The following is a 22204-nucleotide window of genomic DNA, read 5'->3' on the forward strand; positions in this document are numbered from 1 at the left end:
TATATATATATATATATATTCCCCTGAAAGGAGATGTGGGCTCTGTCTTTTCCTAAGAGGACGCCCTTACAGGTTTACAAGGCAAAAAGAGGTTTGTACTGAGGATTCCCTGGGCTGAATCATTCATTATATCTTCCCTGACATGACAGAATTGAAACTCTATTTTATCAACGTTGGAATTGATGCGTGAGATGGTATTAAGGCTGTTTTATGAGTACTGTGTGACTATCAAATCTACACAGTCTTTGGAGGTACAAATCCACTCCTGAGCTCATCCGTCATGGTAAGACGCTGCCAGGGCCTCACATAAGTTCCGTGGATGTCAGAACAAATTCTGAGCCAAACCTGGAGCCCAGAATAAAAGCCCAGTACATTCTGGAACCAGTTGGGTACCATAAGTGGAGGCTGAAGGAGGCACATGCTATCACTGTGTGCCCCAGCATGAGTTTATTGCCCAGAAGGCATGCGAGCTTGGGAAACCAGGTGAAGTGTTTTGTGTCATTTATGCAGTCCTAAAGAGTCTCTGTACTTGCCCACGAGTTCTTTCAGAGGATGCTAGTGCCTCTGGGTACCAGCAGGAGGTGGAGGAGCATGACAGGCCATCAAGTTGGTGGTGTCCATCTCGTGGAGGTCCATCTGATGGTTCTGAACTTGGCACCAGTTTGTTCATTAGAAAAGCCTTGTTCACCAAGCCCCCAGATGTTGAAGTACAACTCACATGCTAACCCTTATCAAAATATCGGGGCGGTTGACTTCTGCATTTTTAGTTAGCCAAAGGGGCCTGGAAAAACAGGTGCACTTCACTGAGAGAATCAAGAGTTTATATTTACCCGTACAGGGATAGTACCGAGTCTCTGAAGATGGCTAGAGCAAGTAGTTCCTTGAAGTGATACAGTTCAGAGAATTTGCAAGGCAGTTGCAAGTGAGTTGGTGTCTTGGAATCAACAGTACAATTGAATCTGACAAGAGCTGTAGATCAAGACTTCTCTACGCCACGGAAAGAGACATCCTCTTGCAGGTGTGGGTAGGGATGATAGGAGCAAATCCTGTCTGTATGAAGCCTACAGCTCCCAGGAGGGCTGACTCATAGTCCTTCCTCCAAAACCACACACATCCTCGCACCCCCAGTCCACAAAGACTGTGAACATCAATGCTGAGAGAATTTACAGAATATGCAGTTTGCAAACCTCAAACGATGCCTACCACCTTTAGAACCATTTCCCATCAAAGATAGGAGAGCATGGGCCACAGAGGGAGTCAAACATCCTTATAAGTATATCACAGGCCCTGTCTGTCTGTAGGAGCAGAACCCTTCAGTCCTCAGCAGATAAATTTAAATCCATCTGCATTTATTTTTATTTCCTGTAATACAGCTTAATTCTCTCCTTGGCTTCATCCTCTGTGATGGTAAGAAGTCTATGCCTCTGGGGCCCTCATCCCTAAGAACCAACGTGGAAAACAAAGGAAGGGAAAGGCACTGGCATCCGGGTCAGGAAGATTAAGCCCCTTAATTCATGTGCCAAACTTTCCATTTCAGCTGTGGCTTTTGTCTCCCAGCTAAAGTTTGTCTTTTTGTGACATTTGCATTAAGCCCAGAGGACATTTTGAGTGGAAACCCGCTGAAAGCATAATTGAAACGCGGAGTGGTGCCGTTCATCTCATTTGCATTTTCCCCCAGGTGGGGCGCTGTCCCCTCCCCCTCTCTTCTCCTGGGGGGGCTCACAGATTATCTCAGAGAATGATGTTCTGCAATTGATTCCCATAAATCCTCACGTAGGGTGTATAATATGCAGAGCTTTTTCTCTTTTTAATTTTTTTCTAGAAGCTATTTTAAATGTCACCGTGATAAAGTATGTGGAGAAATTTCCAGTAGGTTCAAGAGATCACGGACAGATCAGCGCCTTCCCCCATGGTAGAGGTTTTAGATATTTGTTCACGAGTTTAATTGCATATTAAAATTTTCCCTTTGAGTCATCCGCGGAAACATCATTGGGAGCTACTAACACTGTGAACATTGTCACTATAGAAACAAACATTTTAGATGATCATAAACTATCTAGTTCTTCTTTAGATGCATGTTTTTTAAAAAAAAAAACTCTTTGCACCTCTGGACATACACTGCCACAGTCTCTGTGCCAAATTGGCACCCTACTGATGCTTTCGAAAACCAACACAGTTTCTAATTGGAGATTGTGAGGCATGGCCATCGTTGTCAGTTGTATGCCTTAATTGGGAATTTAATACAGTATTAGAATGGGTAAGAAATAGGCAAAACAGTGTCTCTTTTCTATAGGATAAATTATTTCTTTTAGTTCATTAACTATTCTTCATGTATGCCATGTCTGTCTTACTTATAACTGGTCATTATGTAGGCTTTCTGAATTTGAGCCTTTGTTATAATGTGTGTTTTAATCAACACTTCGCTACCAATGTTAATTATATTATTTCATTACAGTCTCTGATGCTATGATTTGAATTAAATACCCTAATAGGCTCCTGTGTTTGAGCCCTTGCTCCCTAGCTGCTTGTGTGGATTTAGAAGGTTGAGGAACCCTTAGGAAATGGAGCCTGGCTGGAGGAAGCATGTTACTGGGAGGGATTTGACCCTGAGGTTTGACAGCTCTGCCTTACATCCTGCCCATCCTCTGCTTTCTGATTATTGACACAATTCACAATATGCCTAGCTTCTCATGATCCTGTTTCTGTGCCTTCCAGTCATGATGGACTGTGTCCCCTTCAGACTGGGAGCCAAGACGAAGGCTTCCTCCCTTCAGTTACTTCCTGTACTGGGTCCCAGCAAAGAGAAAAGTGATCTCTATATGTGGTTGCAGACCTGGGTTACAAACGGATGAGGGTGGAGCTGTGCACTGTATAAAGATGGGCAGAGAGGAGCTTACCCCCGGTCAGGATTTCTAAAGAAGCGCTAGGTAGGAGTTGGTGACAAACTTGCTTTCGTGGGTTTGAACTTTTAGGTTTATTTCAATATATATTTACTAGCAAAGCACACTTTCCATGTTCTGTGTTGCCTTAGCTACTTCTATATTGCTATGACAAAATACCATGGACAAGGAAGCTTAGCAAATATAACATTTAGTTGGGGTTATGGTTTCAGAGGGCTAAAGTCCATTATAGCAGGACAAAGGCTTGAGGCTAGGAGCCCACATCTTGTTCTTCAAGCAGAGGACTGAGAGAATACACTGGAAACCTTAATGATTGCCCTAGTGACACAACTCTTCCTCCGTACCTTGGGTTCTTCCCAAACAGTTTCACAAACAGAGTGGGGGTGGGGGGAACCAAGTTTTCAGACAGATAAGCGTAAGCCGGGGTGGGGGTGGGCATTCTCATTCAAACCACCACAAGCTTGCTATATAAAAGTCATCCTCCCTTCCCAGAGAGGGATACCTGGAACTGGTATATCAGGAGGGGTGGGATTGCAATCCTGAAAGTGGTCTTAAAGCTCTCAGTGAGGTGTCTTTTTTAGGAAATATCCCGGATTAGGTTTAAACAGAGTGAGCCTTGTAACCAGTCTTTCAGCGCTGGGTCTGCTGTGAGCAAAATGCTGCGGCTTTACTTGCTTAATATCACTTTTCCTTCTCAATACTCTCTCCAGGAAGGGATTGGGATTCAGCCTGCTAAGCAAAGGGGTTCACAGGCACATACTCTGGACCTCAGAATCAGCCACAGTGGAGCTGCCTGGAGTGCCTGTTTCCATGGGAACAGCTCACCATTCCCAGACTGAGCATGGAAACCTGACTACAGGAAGTGGATGGGCACAGGATAGGGGGACCCTCTGGGAGGGGGAAGCTGGCCAGGAGGAGGGGATTATGAAGAGTCAGGTGATCATCCTTGTCAGAGAGACAAGTTCAGTCCCCAAGAGCTCTGTGCACAGAGGTGTGTGCACCTTATTTTGATGTATGTCACAAGGATCTCAATGAGCCCATTTCCCACAAGGGAAATGCAGGGTGTTCCAAGGTAGCAGGGTTCCACGAGGAGTTCGAGTCAGAAAAGGGCATAGAAACCAGCATGAAAACTGCCATTCTGGTGGCACAGGAGTAACAATTCATGGCATGCCAGGTCCCCAGCCACCGCTCTATGCCAGGGACGGCAAAGAGATGGGGAAAGCTGGCATCCAGACAGTTTATTACCTAGCATCTCTGTTGCTGACTTGGTATATATTTGATTCATGAGAATGCTTTCTTTTAATTCAAATTCTGTTTTAAATAAATATTCAGCTAAAACATGTAAAATGTTAATCTCTTTGTTGTGCCTATCTGTCACCTCAGATGTCCTCACTGGTACCTCTGATAACCCCCAAGGAGTTTTTGGGATACCCAAGGGGATTGAGATGTGAAGCTGCCCTTCTAATCTAGTTCCTCTACTACTAGGAAGTGAACGTACCTACAACCTGAGCATTCAAAACCGACGGGTCAGAGTTGGGGTGGGGTTTTGCCCTATGCCTTTCTATCCGTCTGAGTCGGATAAAGCAAGTCCCTAAGTCAGTTTCCTGTTCTGGAGAAATGGAAAATGATGCTTCTCCATTATTCCCCGTTATCCTCAGTGGGACTGTGTTGCCCCCAAGGAGACAAAATTTATTTTTGTGTGGGAAGGAATAAAGAGTTACTTAGAAAAGAATAAGCCGAGATAGACATGAAATATGTAGACAAACATCAATGTATCTGTGATGTTAAATTTTTATGAGAGTGATAAAATTTAGGAAAATATCTAAAATGTCTCTTTAGGGAAGCAGGTAATGAAAAAGTAAAAGCCAGAAAACATTGCTATAGTGTGGCCATGTGGCCAGAGAAGATATGGAGCATGCAGGCCTTGGCACAGAGCTGGGCTGTGAGGAGCCATGCAGCCAGCACTAGCAAATGGTGGGTGTTGTGACAGTTCTTCTGGTCTGAGCTGCTCACATTGGCTTCAGCTCTGTTTATGGACCATGTGTAAAGCATCTGTGTTAAGGGATGGGGGAGGAATGAGCTAGAACCTCTGACTTTGCAGATACCTGGAGTTGGTCCAAACATGGGAGCCTGTGTACTGTGTACATAGATGTACGCAGAACATGGAGTTACACTGCAGCTTGAGCCTCTAGACCTTTCTCTACCACAGGTCAGGAGGTCACTGCAAGCCTTGATCTCAGTTTGCAGCCCTGCCTCCAGCCTACCCTGGCCACAACAGGACAGGAGCCTTCATCCCTACCGAGGAAGCATCTTTCTGCTCTTGGATAATCACGGGCTTTAAGGAAGTAATTTTTAGCTTCTCCTATGGAATAAAAGTGGTTTGTTTATGGCTAAGCACATAGAAATGAATAATAAAACAAGACTCGATTTCTGTTCTGGGTTGTGAAAATGACCAGATGAAGTAGAAAGGGATGAATGTGATTGACAGGTGGTTTGATGTGAAGGCCTCGTATTAGAAAACTGTGAGAATGGAGCTTGTGGGGGGTGAACTGCTTGCTCTGTGCCCTGGTTAGTCTGAGTCTCGACGTGGCCTGGAGTCACCTGAGAGGGGAGTCTTAATGAGGACTTGTCTAGGTCAGGTGGGCCTATGGATCTGTGCGGGATCATTTTGACTGTTAATTAGGAAGCCCCGTTATGGGTGATACCACTCCTTGGTAGGAGGTCCACAGTAGTATGAGAGGGAAAAGCTCACAGGAACAAGCAGGGATCCTTGTGTTTATCCTCTCTCTGCTCTGGACTGCTTTAAGTTCCTGCCTTGACGTCCCCACAACAGTGGACTGTAGCCTGGAATTGTGAGCCACGTGAACATTCTCTTCCCAGCGTCACTTGGGTCCGGGGTATTTCTGCCCAGCGTCACTTGGGTCCGGGGTATTTCTGCCCAGCGTCAGAAATAAAACTAGGACCAGCCGAATTGTGGTGGATCGTTTGTGGAGTTTCCAGGGTGAGGACCGGCACCTTCTACCTCTCCAGACCCAGGAACAAAGGCAAAGCATGGGAAGTCAAATGGGAAAGGTGCAGAAGCTGGGAAGGCACCAGGCGTGGTGGTGGAGTCCAGGAGGAACTGACAGACAGCCTAGACATGAAAGACTTGATGTCTATGTATCATTTTGCAGTGAAAAGCCATGATCTCAGCAGAGCTAGGTGGAGGCACTATCAGTGTGGGAAGCTCAAGGATTCCCTTAGGACCAAGGCTTTGAGTGATTCTCAGGCCCCAGTCCCCAGGGGCCCAGTCTTCTCTCTCCTTGCTTCCTGTTTCCTCCTGCCTTCACCTCTGTGCCTGTCTCCCGTGCTGTGTCCAGCTCACTTGGTACAGCAGGACTTCTGCATGCGCTGCGGTTCTGTCTCCCTGAAATAGCTCCTCTGTTATTCACAGGAATGCTGGATTCACATCTGTGTCCCTCATTGAGTTTCAAGAACTGCTGGTTCTTGTGAGCACTGTGAACTCAGCATCTCACATAATAGAGGCTCTTGTTGGGTATTTGTGGAAGATGCAGACAGAGGGAGAGAAACAGAAAGGGAAGGAGCAAGAACGGGGGGAAATTCAGTTTGAAGCCAGGACTCGCATGGCCTTCTGTCTGCCTTTCCCTTCCCCATCGCTCTGCAGTTGAGGCTGTCGGCTTCCATCCTGTCCTAGGGTTGTGGTCAGAGTCCTCATGCTGGCCGTGTGGCCGCAAGCCTCTGCATGACTTGTTATTTGGGAGTGTTGCTCCCAGTGGATGTGAGCTCTGTGCTGACAGCCATGAGCAGCCCTGCACAGTTCCCCTCCAAGAATGAAAGCCACCATGCAAGCCTGAGGAATTGTGATGAGCAAGATGGTGAGAGACGAGGGGCAAGAGTCTGAGAATTGCAGATAACAAAGTCTACCTGGGCATCTGTAGAGACGGCCCTGGAGCCTGAACACTGGATGGTTAGTCAAGGTTCTCTAGAGCAACAGAATCGACAGAATGATTGTATACATTAAAAGGATATTTATTAGGCTGGCTCACAGGCTGTGGCTTGGCTCTTTCAACAATGCCTGTCTCCCAGTGGAAAGGCCAAGAATCCTGTAGCTGTTCACTCTATAAGGCTGGTTGTCTTAGCAGTTCCAATCTGAAGCTGGAGTGCTAGCGAACTTCTGGAATGCTGCTGGCCTTCGGGCTACATTGGAACCCACAAGAATGAGGTTCTAACACTTGTGAAGGAATGCCAGGCAGCAGGGTAGATGAACTTGCCAGCAAGAGTGTGGGCAAGCAGGCCAAAAGCAAGAGCTTCCTTCTTCCAGGTCTTTTTAAGTGAGCTGCACCAGGAGGTGTGGCCCAGATTTAGGATGGGTCTTCCCACCTCAAAGATCCAATCGTGAACATCTTCCATAGGTCTGCCCAGCAGTTTGGGTTTTAGTTGATTCCAGATGTAAAGTGGACAACCAAGGTCAGTCAGTCATCACACTGTGTAACAAAGAGGTAGTGGATGCAGTGCTCTTCCGGGCTGGGTGGGACTAAGGAGCAGGACTGAGCCAGAAGCCGTGCTGCTCTGACATTCCATTCTGATCAGATCCCTGAAGGGTTTTACCCCACTGGGGAATTGTCCTTATGTAGTATTGATGACACCATCATGAACCAGAAGCCTTACCTCCGTTTCTTCTTTCCAAACTGTGTTTGCTGGTCTCTGCGCTGTCTCCAAGCCATAATGACCTTGCCTAGACTCTTCCAGGTACAGGGGAGCAGAGGGGTGGTTTCCTCTTCTTTGTGAAGCTGAGACAACCTGTGTAAATGCTTAACTCTGGACCTTGTGCGGAGAAACGCTCCATCCATAGCAGCTGTCATTACTGCCAGCTAATGTGACGGTTGTCACAAGTGCCATCTTCCTGGAAGAGCAAGATTGCATCGACATATCCATTCTGTCATGGCTTTACCAGGACACTATGACCCAAATTGACATTGTCACCAAGAGCCATAGAGGACAAAGTTCCCAGTAGAAACATTTTAAGCTGAGAATAGTCCCAGGGCTTGTTGACAGCAGAATTAAAATAGCTACATCCTGGACTATGATCCAGAATAGTCTTAGTTACTTTATTATCATGATATCAGTATAGATTTTAGTGATTGATAAGTAGTGGTTTGGATAAACCACCCCTCGGATGATCCTCACAAGAATCGTGTTGAGTGAAGGAATCCAAGCACAAAACAAAAGGGATCTTGTTAGGTGGTTCCACCTCAGCAAACGTAATGTATGGGATGAACTCTGGTTTCATCCTTGTTGGTAATGTGGCCTCTAGGAAGGAGGGGAGCCGTCTTACTCAGTAAGGGAGAGGACCAGTCAAATGCGGTGTCATGATCCGAGTGACAGGCAGACAGCTGTGCTGACAGCATGGATCTGCACGGAGTTGTGTGCTTTGTGGTTCATCACACAGGTCTAGGAAGCAGACAAGGCTGTCAGGTAGAGCCCTGAGAACAGGTGTGCCAGGCTCTTTATTGGTGGGTTTGCTTTCATGGCTTTAGTTACCAGCAATCTGATGTGATCTAAATGTGTTAAGAGCAAAATTCTTTGGTGTTGTGGGGGGGGGGTACTGACAGAGTCAAAGAAAGGGAAAAGCACACATAGTGAGACAGAGAAACAGAGTAAGATGAGAAGAGAAGGGAGAGAGGGAAGAGATGGGGAATGAGGGAAGAAAGAGAATGAGGAAAGAGAGAGAAAGAGGAAAAAGAAAATGGAGAGAGAGAGAGATCGAGAGAGGGGGGAGGGAGGGAGGGAAGGAGAGAGAGAGAGATTGAGAGAGAGAGAGAGAGAGAGAGAGGAGAAAGCTCAAAGTTTATTGTTGGTAGAATAAATAAACCTAGCACAGTCAAATACTGGACTATATCATGATTAGGATCAATATAGTGACTTGGATTCTATCCTCATAGCTTTTATTACAGAATAGTGTTATAATTGCTCTTTTTATTACATATTATTGTTATTAATCTCTTACTGGGCATACTTTACACATTAAACTTTGTCACAAGCATATGTGTGCTGAGGAATAAACATACTATATATTTGGTTCTAGCCAGGGCTTCGGGGATGCTTTGGGGCCTTAGAAAATAAAACACTTGCTGTTCTCTTGGGGAACTCTGGTTTAGTTTCTGGCACCTCTACTGGCAACACATTTCCAACTGTAACTCCAGGTCTAGGAGATCTACCTCCCTCTTCTGGTCTCCACTGGCGCGTACACTTACATGGCCCACCTACCTGTGGGCATACAAATGAAAAATAAATCTTCAAGGAAATGCCCCTCTGTGAACAATGAGCCACAAGTGCGGGACAATTCTTTGCTTACTATAAGGAACCTCAAACTCAATAGCAGAAGGGAGACAGACAAACAGACAGAGAATATGTGGAGAGAATAAGAATAGTGTAATTGTGGGCATGGTAGAGGCATCCTAAAAGGAAGCATGATCACTGTCTTCAGCCACCACTGGTGACATTGTGCAGGACCCAGGTGGCTCATCCATAGGCTTAATGTCCCTATTTTGTCCATATAACTAAACCATGACCTTGTCTGCCTGTCTCCATGTCCCAAGGGTCACCCCCTCTATCATTATTACACGTCCTTAGCACACAAAAGGCTAACTTATTTTCTTGGCTTTTGCTCTTGCCCACTTCCAAACCACGTTCTATAGCTCACGTCTATGATGGGTGTCTCTGGGATTTCAACTGACTTCTGTGCGATTCCTAACCCTGCTCTCCCCTAGAAGCAGAGCACATGCCTACTTCTTGCACAGCCCACTCTGTAGGGCCGTGGACAGCTTCCAAGAAGCACCCCAATTTACTGTCTTTTCGGTTTGTTTCCAAAAGACTTTTCCAGAAACTAAAAGTTGATAAAGGATGGGTATTTTCATGTTTTCCGCTTTGGGATGATCTCATGTAGCCCAGGGTAGTCTCAACCTTGTGATTTTTTTTCTAATCCTCCTGCCTCTACCTTCCAAGGGCTGGTATTATAGGCATATCTCTCCATACCCAGTCTGTGCATTGCTGGAGATCAGACAGAGCATTGTACATGTTCCTCTCCTCCAGCTGAGCTGCATCCCAAGTCCACGGTTGTGTCTTGGTTGTGTGAACTCCATTGGCATAGTCCAAGCCACTCTGAGACAAGTGTCTTGGATCAGGATAGAGGCTAGCTTGGTGGAGAAGTGGTACACTCATTCATCCATGCTAAAACGGTCGTCAGCATCTCAAGCGTTAAGCTGTCCAGCCTACTCACCCCCGTTCCACTGTTTCTTTTCTTTCCGCAGTGACCTTCAGTGACTGCAAGGGCAATGAGAAGCTGCACTATGAGGTCTCGAGCCCGCACTTCAAGGTGAACAGTGACGGCACCTTAGTTGCTCTCAGAAACATAACTGCAGTGGGCAGGACCCTGTTCGTCCATGCGAGGACTCCTCACGCGGAAGACATGGCAGAACTCATGATTGACGGGGGGATAGACATCCAGGGCTCCTTGCAGGTAACCTGAATGCTTGGTGTGAGTTGCAAGATTCAGTGTCTTATGGGAAATGAATGCTAATCATGTTGGTCAAGAACCTTTCTGCTGTTGCTGTCATTGCTATGGGTGCCAAAAAGCCAACCCAAAAAATGGAAGGTGATGGAGGAGGCAATGGGAATACATTGGTTCATGTAACTAATGAATTCATTTGTAGACTTCCTTCTCCACCAGGCATAGCTATGCATTGGTACCTAGACAAGGGCATCATGTATCTCTCTTCTGATTCCATGGTGCTCATTGGCTCCCCCCAGTGGGTGTCCCAGTGTAGAGGCTCTCTAACAAGTCCACTTCATTGTGCAGGCTGAAGTCAACCGATTTTGTCTTTTCCTGGTGACACCATCTGACACTTGAGATTGAATCTCACTGGCTCTAGTTATATCACATGACCATTCCTGGAGTAGGCCCCATAACGATTTGTGACACTCTGGTTGGTAGCGTGTCTTTTCCTGATGGCGTTTCCAACTGTCAATCATGTGGACCAGGAGTGAAAGACAAAATTTATCTCAAAAATTAATGAAGGTGGTATTACCAGAGAAAGAGGGATGGGGATTTGGCATGACAAGAACACAGTGGCTCATAGATATGTATAACAAGGTGACCACTGCCCACAGGATGACTTTTTGGCCATTTATTAGCACCCATTTCCTTCCAGATCCTCATATGCAAGTCCCCAGCACTCCCACATATGTGCACAAATCTGGTGAATGGTACATGTACGCATAATCATTGTGCCAGGCAAGGTTCTTTGGCTATGATCTGCAAACGATTCTTCCTTCTCGAGGGGCTCATTGACTCTGGTGTCTTCATCAGAACTTTTGAAAGACTCTGGCAAACTGCCACAAAACAATCACATCAACAGTGGTGGGATCCCCAGCTAGGCATGGGGACCCTTTCCTCCCGCCTGCTGTCCTGGTTCTCTCTGAGAAGCCTGTGACCCTCACTGCGTCTCCATCTGGTGCTCTTCACAGCCATGCCTCGTCTGCAATTGAGTTCAGTGGTGGAGAGAGAATGGGGCCACAGCTGGGAGGCTGAGAAAGTACAGGGGGGAATGAGTGCTGGCTCCGTGCCAAGGTTGTCTCCATGCTCTTAGGAGACCAATGCAGCTTCTCTATCTGCAGACTAGAGGTGGGTGACCCAGGCTGGGGTGGCTCACAAGTGGCCCCTGTGCTGTGGCGCTCTGTCACCATGCTCATGTCCGATGTGGCGGGATGCCCCTGCCTGGACCAGAGTATCTTTCCCAATGCAGCACTTATAGCAATGACTGTCAGTTGATCATGTATACGTATTTCTAGGGATGAGCTCTATTTACGGTCTGGGCAGAACAAGTTCCATGATTCTCTTTTTGGTTTTGAGTCTGAAAGTTAAGAGGAGATTAAAACACACACACACACACACACACACACACACACACACACACACACGAAGCTCCAGTCACTGAGACTGATGATGCTTTATTTTATCTTTTATTTGATACTTTCATATGGCACACAGGATATTTTGATCGCAGTCACCCCATTCCTCTTTTATTCCCTCTCAGTCCTTCTGTGATCTTTTGCTTGCCAACAAGCCCCCCCCTTTCTTTCACATCTCTTTCCTCATGACCCTCTGAGTTTAGTCTGGGTTGCCTGCCTGATCATGGACTTGGGGTTATTTACTTGCTCAAGGGTCACTTACTAGTAGCTGAGTCACCGAAGAAAAGGGGACTCCCTTTCCCTCAACAGCCATCAACGGCCAGTAGTTACTCAGCTAGTGATGGAGGATCATGAATCCCTCTCCCATAGGAAATGTTGACCAGCCCAGTCTTGTACAGGCAGTCACAACTACCATGAGCTCTGGGGTGCAGAGGCCGTGTCAGATCCAGAAGGCTCCATCTTATGACATTCCTCCCCATCTTCTGGCCCTTTCGTTCTTTCAACCCCCCCCCACTCCCACAATATTCCCTGAGCCTTGGGGTTGGGGTGGCTACAGATGTCCAGTCAGGAGTCTGCAGGGACCGCTGCCCACTACAGAAAGACGCTTCTCTGACCAAGGCCGACAGCAGCACTAAGATATAAATATAAATATTTAGAAGGCATCTGACAGCATGCCCATTGTTTAGCAAAACAACAGTATCACTGATCTCTTTAGAGACAGCAGGACATTGGCGACTAGACTCACCAGTGTGCAAACGCACTCCTATACAAAGGCAAGCCTGTTTCTTGCTTAGCTGGTGCTGTCTTCACAGCATCTCACTGACTTGTGATGGAGCAACTTGGCAAATGACTCAAACAACAGAACTGCCAGACTGCAACAACAACAAAAAATGCTTCTCAGGAGCCTGTAAGTGGTATGAAGATCAAGACGGGGGCTGGTTGCATAAGGGGCTGAATGGTTCTAATAGTCGTTGTTTGCGTGATTAATGGTTCATAATGATAGTAAGTAAAGGAGTTGCCACAGTGTTTGCTCAAGAGACAGCAGGGGCCATTCTGGGTCCTTTTCAGGGCAAAGTCTCCCTTGAAGGATAGGGGGACTGGGGTTCACGGCTGAGAGACTTAGCTCTGATATTTGGGTCTCTTGAAGCTCCAGGCAGGCCTTCCAACAGCAAGTTCCTCCAAGGCCAGGTTGCCTCTCGTTTGCCTCTGTCTAAAGGTACCATAGACAGAGCTTAGCTGAGATTGTAGGCTTCCTATAACACCATAGGGTGGGAGCAGGGGGCGTACTATGTCATTCAGTGGGCCAGATTCCATTAGAACAGGCTCTTGGAGTCATGGTAATTTTATAAAGTTTAAAAATACCCAGATGTGTCCATAACACAAAACTCCAAAAAGGGAAAAGAGAAAACAAAAACAGATAAAACAGATAGCAAAGGGTTCCTTCTGGAGAGAACCAGAGCATCATGTGTGTGTGTGTGTGTGTGTGTGTGTGTGTGTGTGTGTGTGTGTATGTGTGTGTGTGTGTGTGTGTGTGTGTGTGTGTGTGTGTATGTGCAGGTATCCCAACACACGCATGGGGATACACACACACTAGTATACCTAGTATACCTGTGTCTCATCATTCTCCACCTTATTTTTTGAGGCAAACTGTTTTCCCCATGATTGTGAAGCTTAGTGGTTCAGCTAGACTGGCTAGTCAGTGAACTCCCGGGACCCTCCTGCCTCCGAGGTTACAGAGAGGCCTTCATCTCCTCTCCCATGGGCCATGGAGATTTGTCTGAGGTCCTCATGCTTACATGGCAGGTACTTTACTGGCAGTGCCATCTTGCCAGCCCTCAGTTGGTGTTTACGAAGGCCATTGAGTAAGTGGAGCTATAGGAGACTTAAGTAGGACTATTAGCTTGCTTTCTCGTCGCTGTACCTAAAATACCATGAGAACCATGTAAAGGAGGGAAGGTTAGTTTGGGGGTCACTGTTCCAGAGGTTTCACTGCAGGTATTTTGCTCTGTGGATTCTGGTCCTATGATGATCTAAGAGCATCATGACCGTGGCAGCACATGGAAAATGGGATGCAGAAAGGATAGGACTGGGGACATGGCAAAACCTTCGAAGGTGTGCCCCCTTGGAACCTACTTCTCCCAACTGGGCCCCACTTCCTAATGATTCCAGAACATTCTAAAACAGTATCACTTGGTGGTGACCAAATAGTCAGCGTACGACCTGGAAGGGATATTTCATATTGACACCATAACTGTGTACATATTGCCCCAGCATCCCACTGGAAGGGGAAATGGAGGTATATAGGGACGCTTTAGTATTTGACAGGGATGTCAGAGTGAGGAATACTGGTGCCTTTGGAGACTGGAGAGGTCAAGACGACTGGGCTCTTTGTGTACTGGGCCCCTCTCTTATGTGCTCTAATTGTTGGCTCATGCACCGGGTCAAGCGTGAGGCACTTGCTACATCCCCATCTTATTGAGGAGGGTCTATGAAGACCCAATGACTTGTCCAAGGTCACTCAACTGGTGAGATCTGTGCACAGCCATTCTGCCTGCTTAGCCCAGGCCTCTGGCCTCTTCTGGGTGCTGCCCTATCCTGACCTGAGCTGTCCCTTACAGGATAATCCCTTTGGAGAGGGAGGCATGTGCCATGAGGTCATACCTCCTGAGGGAAGTGACTAATTGCCTATAGGATGTGTCTCTCCTTAACTCTTTGACCTTGGGTAAATTGCTGCACCTCCTGAGCCTCCATTTAGTTTGAGTTTATCATCCATAAAGAAGAGATGGTAATGGACCTCCCAGGGTCTTGATGAGGCTCAAATGAGACAATATATGCAGCAGTAACTGTTGGCATTTAGCTGGGGCTACAGTCATGACCAGTGCTGATGCTTATGTAACGTGCCAGCAGCTCAGCCCTCCCTGCCTTATTCGCTCCTTACAGCCCCCAGCACGCCAAGGGTAGAGCCCAGCATCATCTACACCCCATGGGTGCGGAGTCTGAGAGGCAATGTGGTGTCCCCTGACCTAGTACACAAGTCGATTGTGGAGCTAAGGCTAAGCTCTCACACTGCTGTTCTGATCAGGGCTGAGGAGTGATCTCCTCACAGTCTGGAACTGAGCAGGTATGTGACAAAGGTCACATTCCATGGAGACCAGGACAACAATGGAAAGAAGGAACTCTGGTCTAGACTGGAATATCACACGGTCCTACTCCATATTAGTCTGACTCTCCCTGTTCCTATGGCTGTCACTAGAAGAACATTATGAGAACCCGAGCTTGCATTTAGCATTGCTCCCCCAGTGCATCTTGCTTCCATCTCTATCCAGGAGTTTGAGTTTGATCTTGTCGCTTAGCTGGGAGCATTGTGGGCATTGCTATCAGAGGCAGGTTTGTCCTGTCCAGCTTAGCTGGAACTCTGGACTCCCCACTGAAGTGGGAACCCAACATTTCAGCATTCTGCATTTGGGGCTGGAAGAGGCTAGAGAGAGGTATTATTGAGTAAAAAGAAAAAATACCACAGGAAAGGTGGGCAAGCAGAAAGAAGGATTTTAGACTCATGCAAAGCAAAGGGGATCTCTTTACATCCTTAGCAGAAGAACAGACTGGTGAAAAGCTTTGGAGGTATTGACTCAAGTAGAGCTAAGAATGAATGGTTAAAATCATGGCCACTATTCTTTTCAAGAATACTTCATGTAACATTTTAAGGGGTATAAACCTCAATATATATTTTAATAGATATTTTTTGCTTCTTTACACTCTCCCTGTGAGGTTGGCCATGTTATTCCCCTACCATATGCACATATGAGAACTCAGTCAGGAGCTGTAACTTCAAACTGGCAGGAAGAAGGTTGAAATACTGGCTCCTCTATCCAAACTTATATCCCCTGATAATCTGCTTGCAGGAATACTGCTCTAGGAAGGTGCTGCCACTGCCCATGGGTCAATAGACTTGTAGTTCATGGCTTACAACTGCAGAGAAGCAATTGAGGAAATTAGATGGACAAAGGGTGGCTTGAAGGAAGAATGGGTCAAGATGTGTATCTGGATGATCCTAAGTTTTCTGGTCTTGGAAGGTGGATATTAATAGGGCTGGGTAGGACAGAAGCAGAGAGACAAGGTATTGGTAAGGCCTGTGCACACTGAGCTAGAGACTCTTGAGATATCTTAATAGAGATTCCCAGGAGTTAGTGACTAATATGGGGCAACTCAAGAGAGCAGGACTCCTGCTTTGGAGTAGAAAGAGCAGGCTCACATATCCACTCCTCTGCTTGCCTTGGACAAGCCTCTCAGTGCTCTGAGTGAAATAAGGGTTATCATAGGAATCCAGGCTCTGTGTCTCTCCACTGGGCAAAGCAAATGACCTCAAGCAAGCCAGGGATCAACAGGGTTTGACCGGCACCTCTAGAGGACAGGTGAAGAACTTCAGGCTGAATTTATTGAGTAAGGCTGTAAGATGGAGCCAGAGACTGAGATGTAACAGAGGCAGCTGTGGGGTTCAAAGAAAGCAGGTGTCTTGTGGTGATAGGATTGACACCCAGTGAAACCCCACACTGGAGAGACCACAGTTGCTAGGGTCACAGTTCCATATTTTGAAAAGCACATATGTGAAATTGTCAAAGAGCAAAGTTTATCAATATTGAAAAGAGATGAAGAGTCTCTAAGACAAGCTAGAGTACAGGCTCAGTTCAGCTGTGAGGAATGTAGTCCTCTTCTGATGGAAGGCTGTATTTCTATGCTTTCCCCTGGCTTTGTGACACCATGTCCAATAGAAACCCCGTGTCCAGACTTTGGCTTGTTAGTAGCTTGACTATAAAGCTATTTCTGGGTCTTTAATGGACTTCCTATAATCTAATACTCGGCTGAGTCATGTAAGTTCACCTTAGATCTGAGTTGGCCCAGACAGTTTAATCTCCAATCTTTTGACAGGCTGTGAGTGGACAGGTTAAGCACCCATGCACAAACCAGTTTGCTAGCTGTAGAGGGAAGCAATGAGCCCGAATCACCAAAATGAACCTCAACCAAACTGCATCTTCCTATCACTAAACTGCCTATCTGTCACTGCCTGATCAAGAAGAGATGGGGAGCCCAGAGGGGTGGTGCATTGTGTGTGTAGCTTCCCTGTTATCCGTCCAGCTCCTTCTTGCCTTCAAGTGACTTCACCTGCTGAGAAGTCCTCTCAGAGTCTCCTCTCTCCTATTCTGTGGAAGAATCCACCACCCCCCAGCACCTAGCAAGTGCCTGCCACACAGTCAGTCCTTAGTATGTATGTTTTGAATAAATGAATGTGTTGAATGACGGCCCTCTCTCATCGCTTCTTCATTGAAGCTTGCCTCCCCCCGATAGCAAACTACTGTGTGTCCGTGGGTGGACCAAGCCTCCCTACTCCTTCACAGTGGCTGCCTCTCTCTTTGGACTCTGTCATGTCCCTTCTGATATGATCTCAGGTGTTCACTGACCAGCACTAGCTAGTCTGGCTACACGTGACTACTTCAGGTCCACCTTAGATGGCTCTTCTTTGGTAATGCCTGCCTAAGGCCCCTCTGCCCGGTTACTTCTTTCCCTCCATGCTTCTCTTATAGGTAGCCTCACTTAATCTTCTCCAATAAATGTCAGCTACCTCTTTTTTTGTGCTTGGGTTCATCTCAGTTCTAAGCCCCTGAGCTCAGGGATTGTCACCAGGTAGGGCACTAAAAAAAAAAAAAATGATGTTGGTCAAATTTGGCAAGAATCCCGGCACTGATGTGTGCCCTCTGCTCTCTAGTTTCCTTGGCTGTGAAATGGGTTTGTCAGAGCCTTAGCCTCCTGCGGGTGCCATGGTAACAGAATGAGTTACCTGAAAAAACACTCAGAACAGTGACTGAAATGTTTAAATGCCATGATGATGGCAATTATTCCCCATGATTGGGTTGTCAAAGCCAGATCCATAGCATACGCTCAGTGAATGAGGGAGGCAAATTGAGAACTCGAATCCTTGTGCTTGCCCAACATGACCAAATGCTCTCCCTTCTGACACCCCACCAGCAATCGATATTCCAGAAGGCTCTAAGTGCGGCAGTTCCTATCGCTAGGTGCCTTGTTTATGAAAGCCAGCACCTGGATTTCGAGAGGAGAAAAACTTTATTTCTGTGGGTCTACTTAATAAACGCCAAAGACTTGGCAGTGTTTAAAAGTTAATTAGGAGTGATGTATACTTCTTTACTGGAAGTCAATACACATAAAACTGGCCCTCACCAAAAAAAAAAAAGACTGGACTTTAAATCAAGGCCCTCAAATTTAAATAATATTCATAAGTTTGCCCCATTTTGTCATTTTAAGACTCCTGTAACAATAAAATGTAAAAGGCGATTGCGTAAGCTGCAAGGGTTACATGCAAGGCTTTGTGATCTTCGTTGCTCACTGTCAGGGCAAACCTGTGATTTAAAAGATGCAGTTTTGGCTCACGATCCAACTCCAAGGGTGAGAGCACACACCGCTCCAAAGCAGCTAAAGACTAAAAGCAAGCAGTCAGGGAAGGAACCACTTACAAAAAATAAAACAAACAAAGAAAAAAACAGTTTTATATTTATAAAAATATAAAATGCATCCCTGGACTCTAAGAAGGCTTCATGTCAGCCGAGGGGCCTGACCATTGACTCTGGGCTCTCAAATACCCAGTAAGTACTGTCGTTGATTTAATCTCTCCCTGGCTTTCCTTATCACACATTCTAGGCAAATATACTTCTGTCCAGTTGTTTCATAGGTAAACTCCTAACCTTCTTCAATCCTGCACCATTCATACGCATATGCAAACCGTCTGGCTTGGCCCCTTACACCAACTCTTGCCCAAGACACCTCTCTATAGGTGATCTGAGTTGATTTCTCAACAGTATTCAGACTGTGTTAGTTGTTTTCCTGATGTTTAGCTGGAAACCCTGACCAGGGTGACTGAAGTGAGGAAGAGTTTATTGTGGCTTGCGGTGGGACAGAGGAGGTAAGAGTCTCTTGTGGTGGGGGCTCAGGGCAGCAGGCAGCCGGCCTAGTCCCAGGAGCAGGATTCTGAGAGCTCATATGCACATGCAAGCTGGAAGCAGAGAAAGCAGGCCAGCAGCAGGCTTTTACACACAAAGCTCACCCCCAGCGCATACTTCCTCCAGCCAGGCTGCACCTAAACCTCCCAAAACAGTCACCAACTGGGAATCAAGGTTCCAAGACCCCAGACTATAGGAGGCATTTCTTTCGGTCAAACCTCCACATAGATGTCGTTAACAGGAAAGTAGCCAGCTAAGTGAAATGAATTAGCTTATCTTGGGGCCTCTTCTTACCAACTCTGAATGACGCCGTGGATTCTGTAGAGCCAGTCAGTGACATCCGTTTCCCTTGCGTGAAACATGTTTATAAACATCCCTGTGGAGGACCGGGGGATGCATTTGCTGTGACCACAAGGAAATGACGAGTTAAAGATGCAGAAACTTAATGGGCGCCAATTTAACAAGGGAGATGACTTCAAACACCTGTGAATTACCACCCTCCATGGCACGAGCCTCTGAAGTTACTATTAAGGGAAATTAGTATCCATTTAACTGTCACCCAAATTGGAGAAAATATACAGCTCAAAAATATCACAGAGAGCCAAGCATTGGGCCTTAAACAGTGTATTGGGCTGCTCCGTTTTGACACACGCCTAAATTGTTGTGTTTATGGCACTTAGCTCCAGGAGAGCATTCAAATATAGATAAAAAGGCATCTCTCGATTCATTAATTTAAGTAGATAACAGATTGCTTTGTGGATCAGAATCTACAAAAACGATATTCTGAAGATTAATTTTAATTGGAATGCTTGGGGAAAAATAACTGAAAGTAGAGATAACTGTTTTCGGCCTCCTTTAAGCTTGGGAAAACTGCAGCTCTCAGTGTGTACACAGTCCAGTCCAAAACCTCAAAGTCACATTCGTCCATTCAAGTTTCCTTAGCATCCCACTAAACGGAGCCGAGTGAAGTCAGTTTTCAATACAATATTTTATTGAATTCTCTCTGCGCCATAGCATGTTTCTAATATGTTACCATTTTAGCAGTCAGTCAACACCAAGAGCACGAACGATGCTTTCTTTAAAATGTTTTTCTTCTCATGCCAAGTCTTTGAATGTTGGTCTCGGTTCTCTGTTTAAAGTCCGAGTTACCCTTCCACGGATGGGATAAATAACACGAGCAGAAGTGGTACAGGGGAGAAAGGGGCTTCTTTGGCTTCTACCTCTGGAGGGATGGTGTCCATCATGAGTGGGGAGGCACAGCAGCTGGAGCATGAGGCCAGTCGGGCAATCAGGAAGCCAAATGGTCGCATTTCATCTGCATAGTAAACAGACAAGCAGAGAGGAGGATGTGGAGTCCACTGTACAATTACTCCTCAGTGACATGCTTCCTCCAGCAAGGCTCCCCTGCCCACAGGTTCCATTGCCTTCCCAAACAGTACCACCAGCAGGAGTTGGAGTGCTCAGACACATGAGCCTAATAAGAGTATTCTCATTCAAACCGCAGGTCCACGTCACCGATTCGAGCATCCATTTTTAAAGTGTTCCCTAGTCATTGGCGGCAAATAGGTGTTCAGGAGACATACTGGTTCTTGGAGTCTATAAGGACAGCTATATATTTTGAAAGGGGGATGAAGGGACCAGCCACCGAATGCCCGCTCTCACGGAGGGTGAACTCAGAAGTCATTTCTCCAATCTCCCAGCCACACTGCGATCCTAGAAGATCTTAGTCCCATTTCACACATTGCAGTAATACCAAAGAGTGCCACAATAGCCCGGCATGGAGTATAACAAAGGTTTCTTTATTTGGGGATAAACTCACAGTAAGGGTAGCAAACCACAGTCGTCTGTGTGCACGGGGAACTGGAACCAAATCCAGCAGAAAAAACAAAGGGGGCTGTGCACACTTTTCTTCTGCGCTTATACTACATGAGACCATGCCCAAAGCGGACTGGTATCTTAAAGGCTATTGGCTGAAGGCGTTTCCACAGTATCACATATGGAAGAAGCTCTCAGAGGATTAAGCATCTGTCTGTCTCTGGCGATGGGTGGTAGAACCGGGATGCAAGCTGAGTCTTCTGGTTGGATATAATCACTGCTGCTTCTGTTGCGCTGACACCTTTGGCATCTGCACAGCCCTTCTGCCAGCCAGTGAACACTAGAGAGGGACGCAGGGAAATGAAAAGGCCTTGAGGAATAAATTTGAATCCAGAGTTGAGCAGAGCCCCTAAAGAACGTTTTAGGTTTATAGACAAGTCTTGTGCTGTTAGGACACTTTTGAAAAATCTTTCCCCGTGAATAGAACCTTAGGGCATAAGAGTATCCTTGTAATAGCATAGGCTTCTTACAGAAATGCTCCTGAGTCAGAAACCGTATTCATCTTCGGAGCTAAGTCCGGGGAAAATGCCTCCCATCTGTCATTTACATCTTGTCTTATAAACTCTAATTTCCCATTTTATTTTCCTCTGCACTGTCTGATTCAATCCTCACAAGCAATGTCCGGGGACAGCGGCTGCTCTTCCTGTCTATGTCAGGGATCTGAGACCCGTAGACCTGAGGTCTTGAGTCACGACCGGTCATTGGCATCCCCTTTATTCCACCCAGCGGTGACTTCCAAAGTCATTGTTCTGACCTCTGTTAGATTTCCCAGCAGCCATGTGGGCTTTGAGGTTAACGGAAAATATGGGACTGTGAGAGGCGAAGCTTCCCTCCCTGCCTGGTAGAATAGGATAAACAGATAAAAAGACACATTTTCCCGGCTCTGCCACCTTCCAAAGCGACGATAAGTCAATCACTGAGGACATCTCAGCATGGAGACAATGACCCCTTCAGAGGACTTCTTCCTTCCGACTCCTAGCATGTTCATCGGAGGGTCCTGCCCACTGAGAGTGACGTTTGCAGTGAATGCACAGGTGCTCTTCTCAGATATGGCAGGGAGAAAGTTCAAGGTGGATAGAAGAAGAAAAAAACACTCCCAAAGTTGCTCCTGAGAAAACCTCGGATAGGTGACTGAGCCCTGTGCTGCTGTGGTGTGATGCTGTCCCCTGTGCTGTGGTGTGATGCTGTCCCCTGTGCTGTGGTGTGATGCTGTCCCCTGTGCTGTGGTGTGATGCTGTCCCCTGTGCTGTGCTGTGATGCTGTCCCCTGTGCTGTGGTGTGATGCTGTCCCCTGTGCTGTGGTGTGATGCTGTCCCCTGTGCTGTGCTGTGATGCTGTCCCATTTCTAAAGGTTCTATTTGTGAGGTTCTTTTCTTCATGTATAGTGGTAGCTTGGGTATAAACACCTTGAAGTTGGGGGCCAAAAGCTTGATGTGAGGTCACAGTCTCTGA

General features: G+C 46.5%; 1 protein-coding gene across 1 annotated transcript in view; it reads left to right on the plus strand.

The window, feature by feature from the left end:
- The window catches only part of Cdh13 (cadherin 13), a 969028-nt gene that overhangs the window by 368405 nt on the left and 578419 nt on the right, over nucleotides 1–22204 (plus strand). The window contains exon 3 of the mRNA XM_048437368.3: nucleotides 10211–10419. Within this exon, the coding sequence (XP_048293325.2) occupies nucleotides 10211–10419 (209 nt within the window). The remainder of the gene's footprint in view (nucleotides 1–10210; nucleotides 10420–22204) is intronic.

This window comes from Myodes glareolus, chromosome 22 (genome assembly GCF_982192425.1).
Source record: "Myodes glareolus chromosome 22, mMyoGla1.1, whole genome shotgun sequence".
NCBI lineage: Eukaryota > Metazoa > Chordata > Mammalia > Rodentia > Cricetidae > Myodes > Myodes glareolus.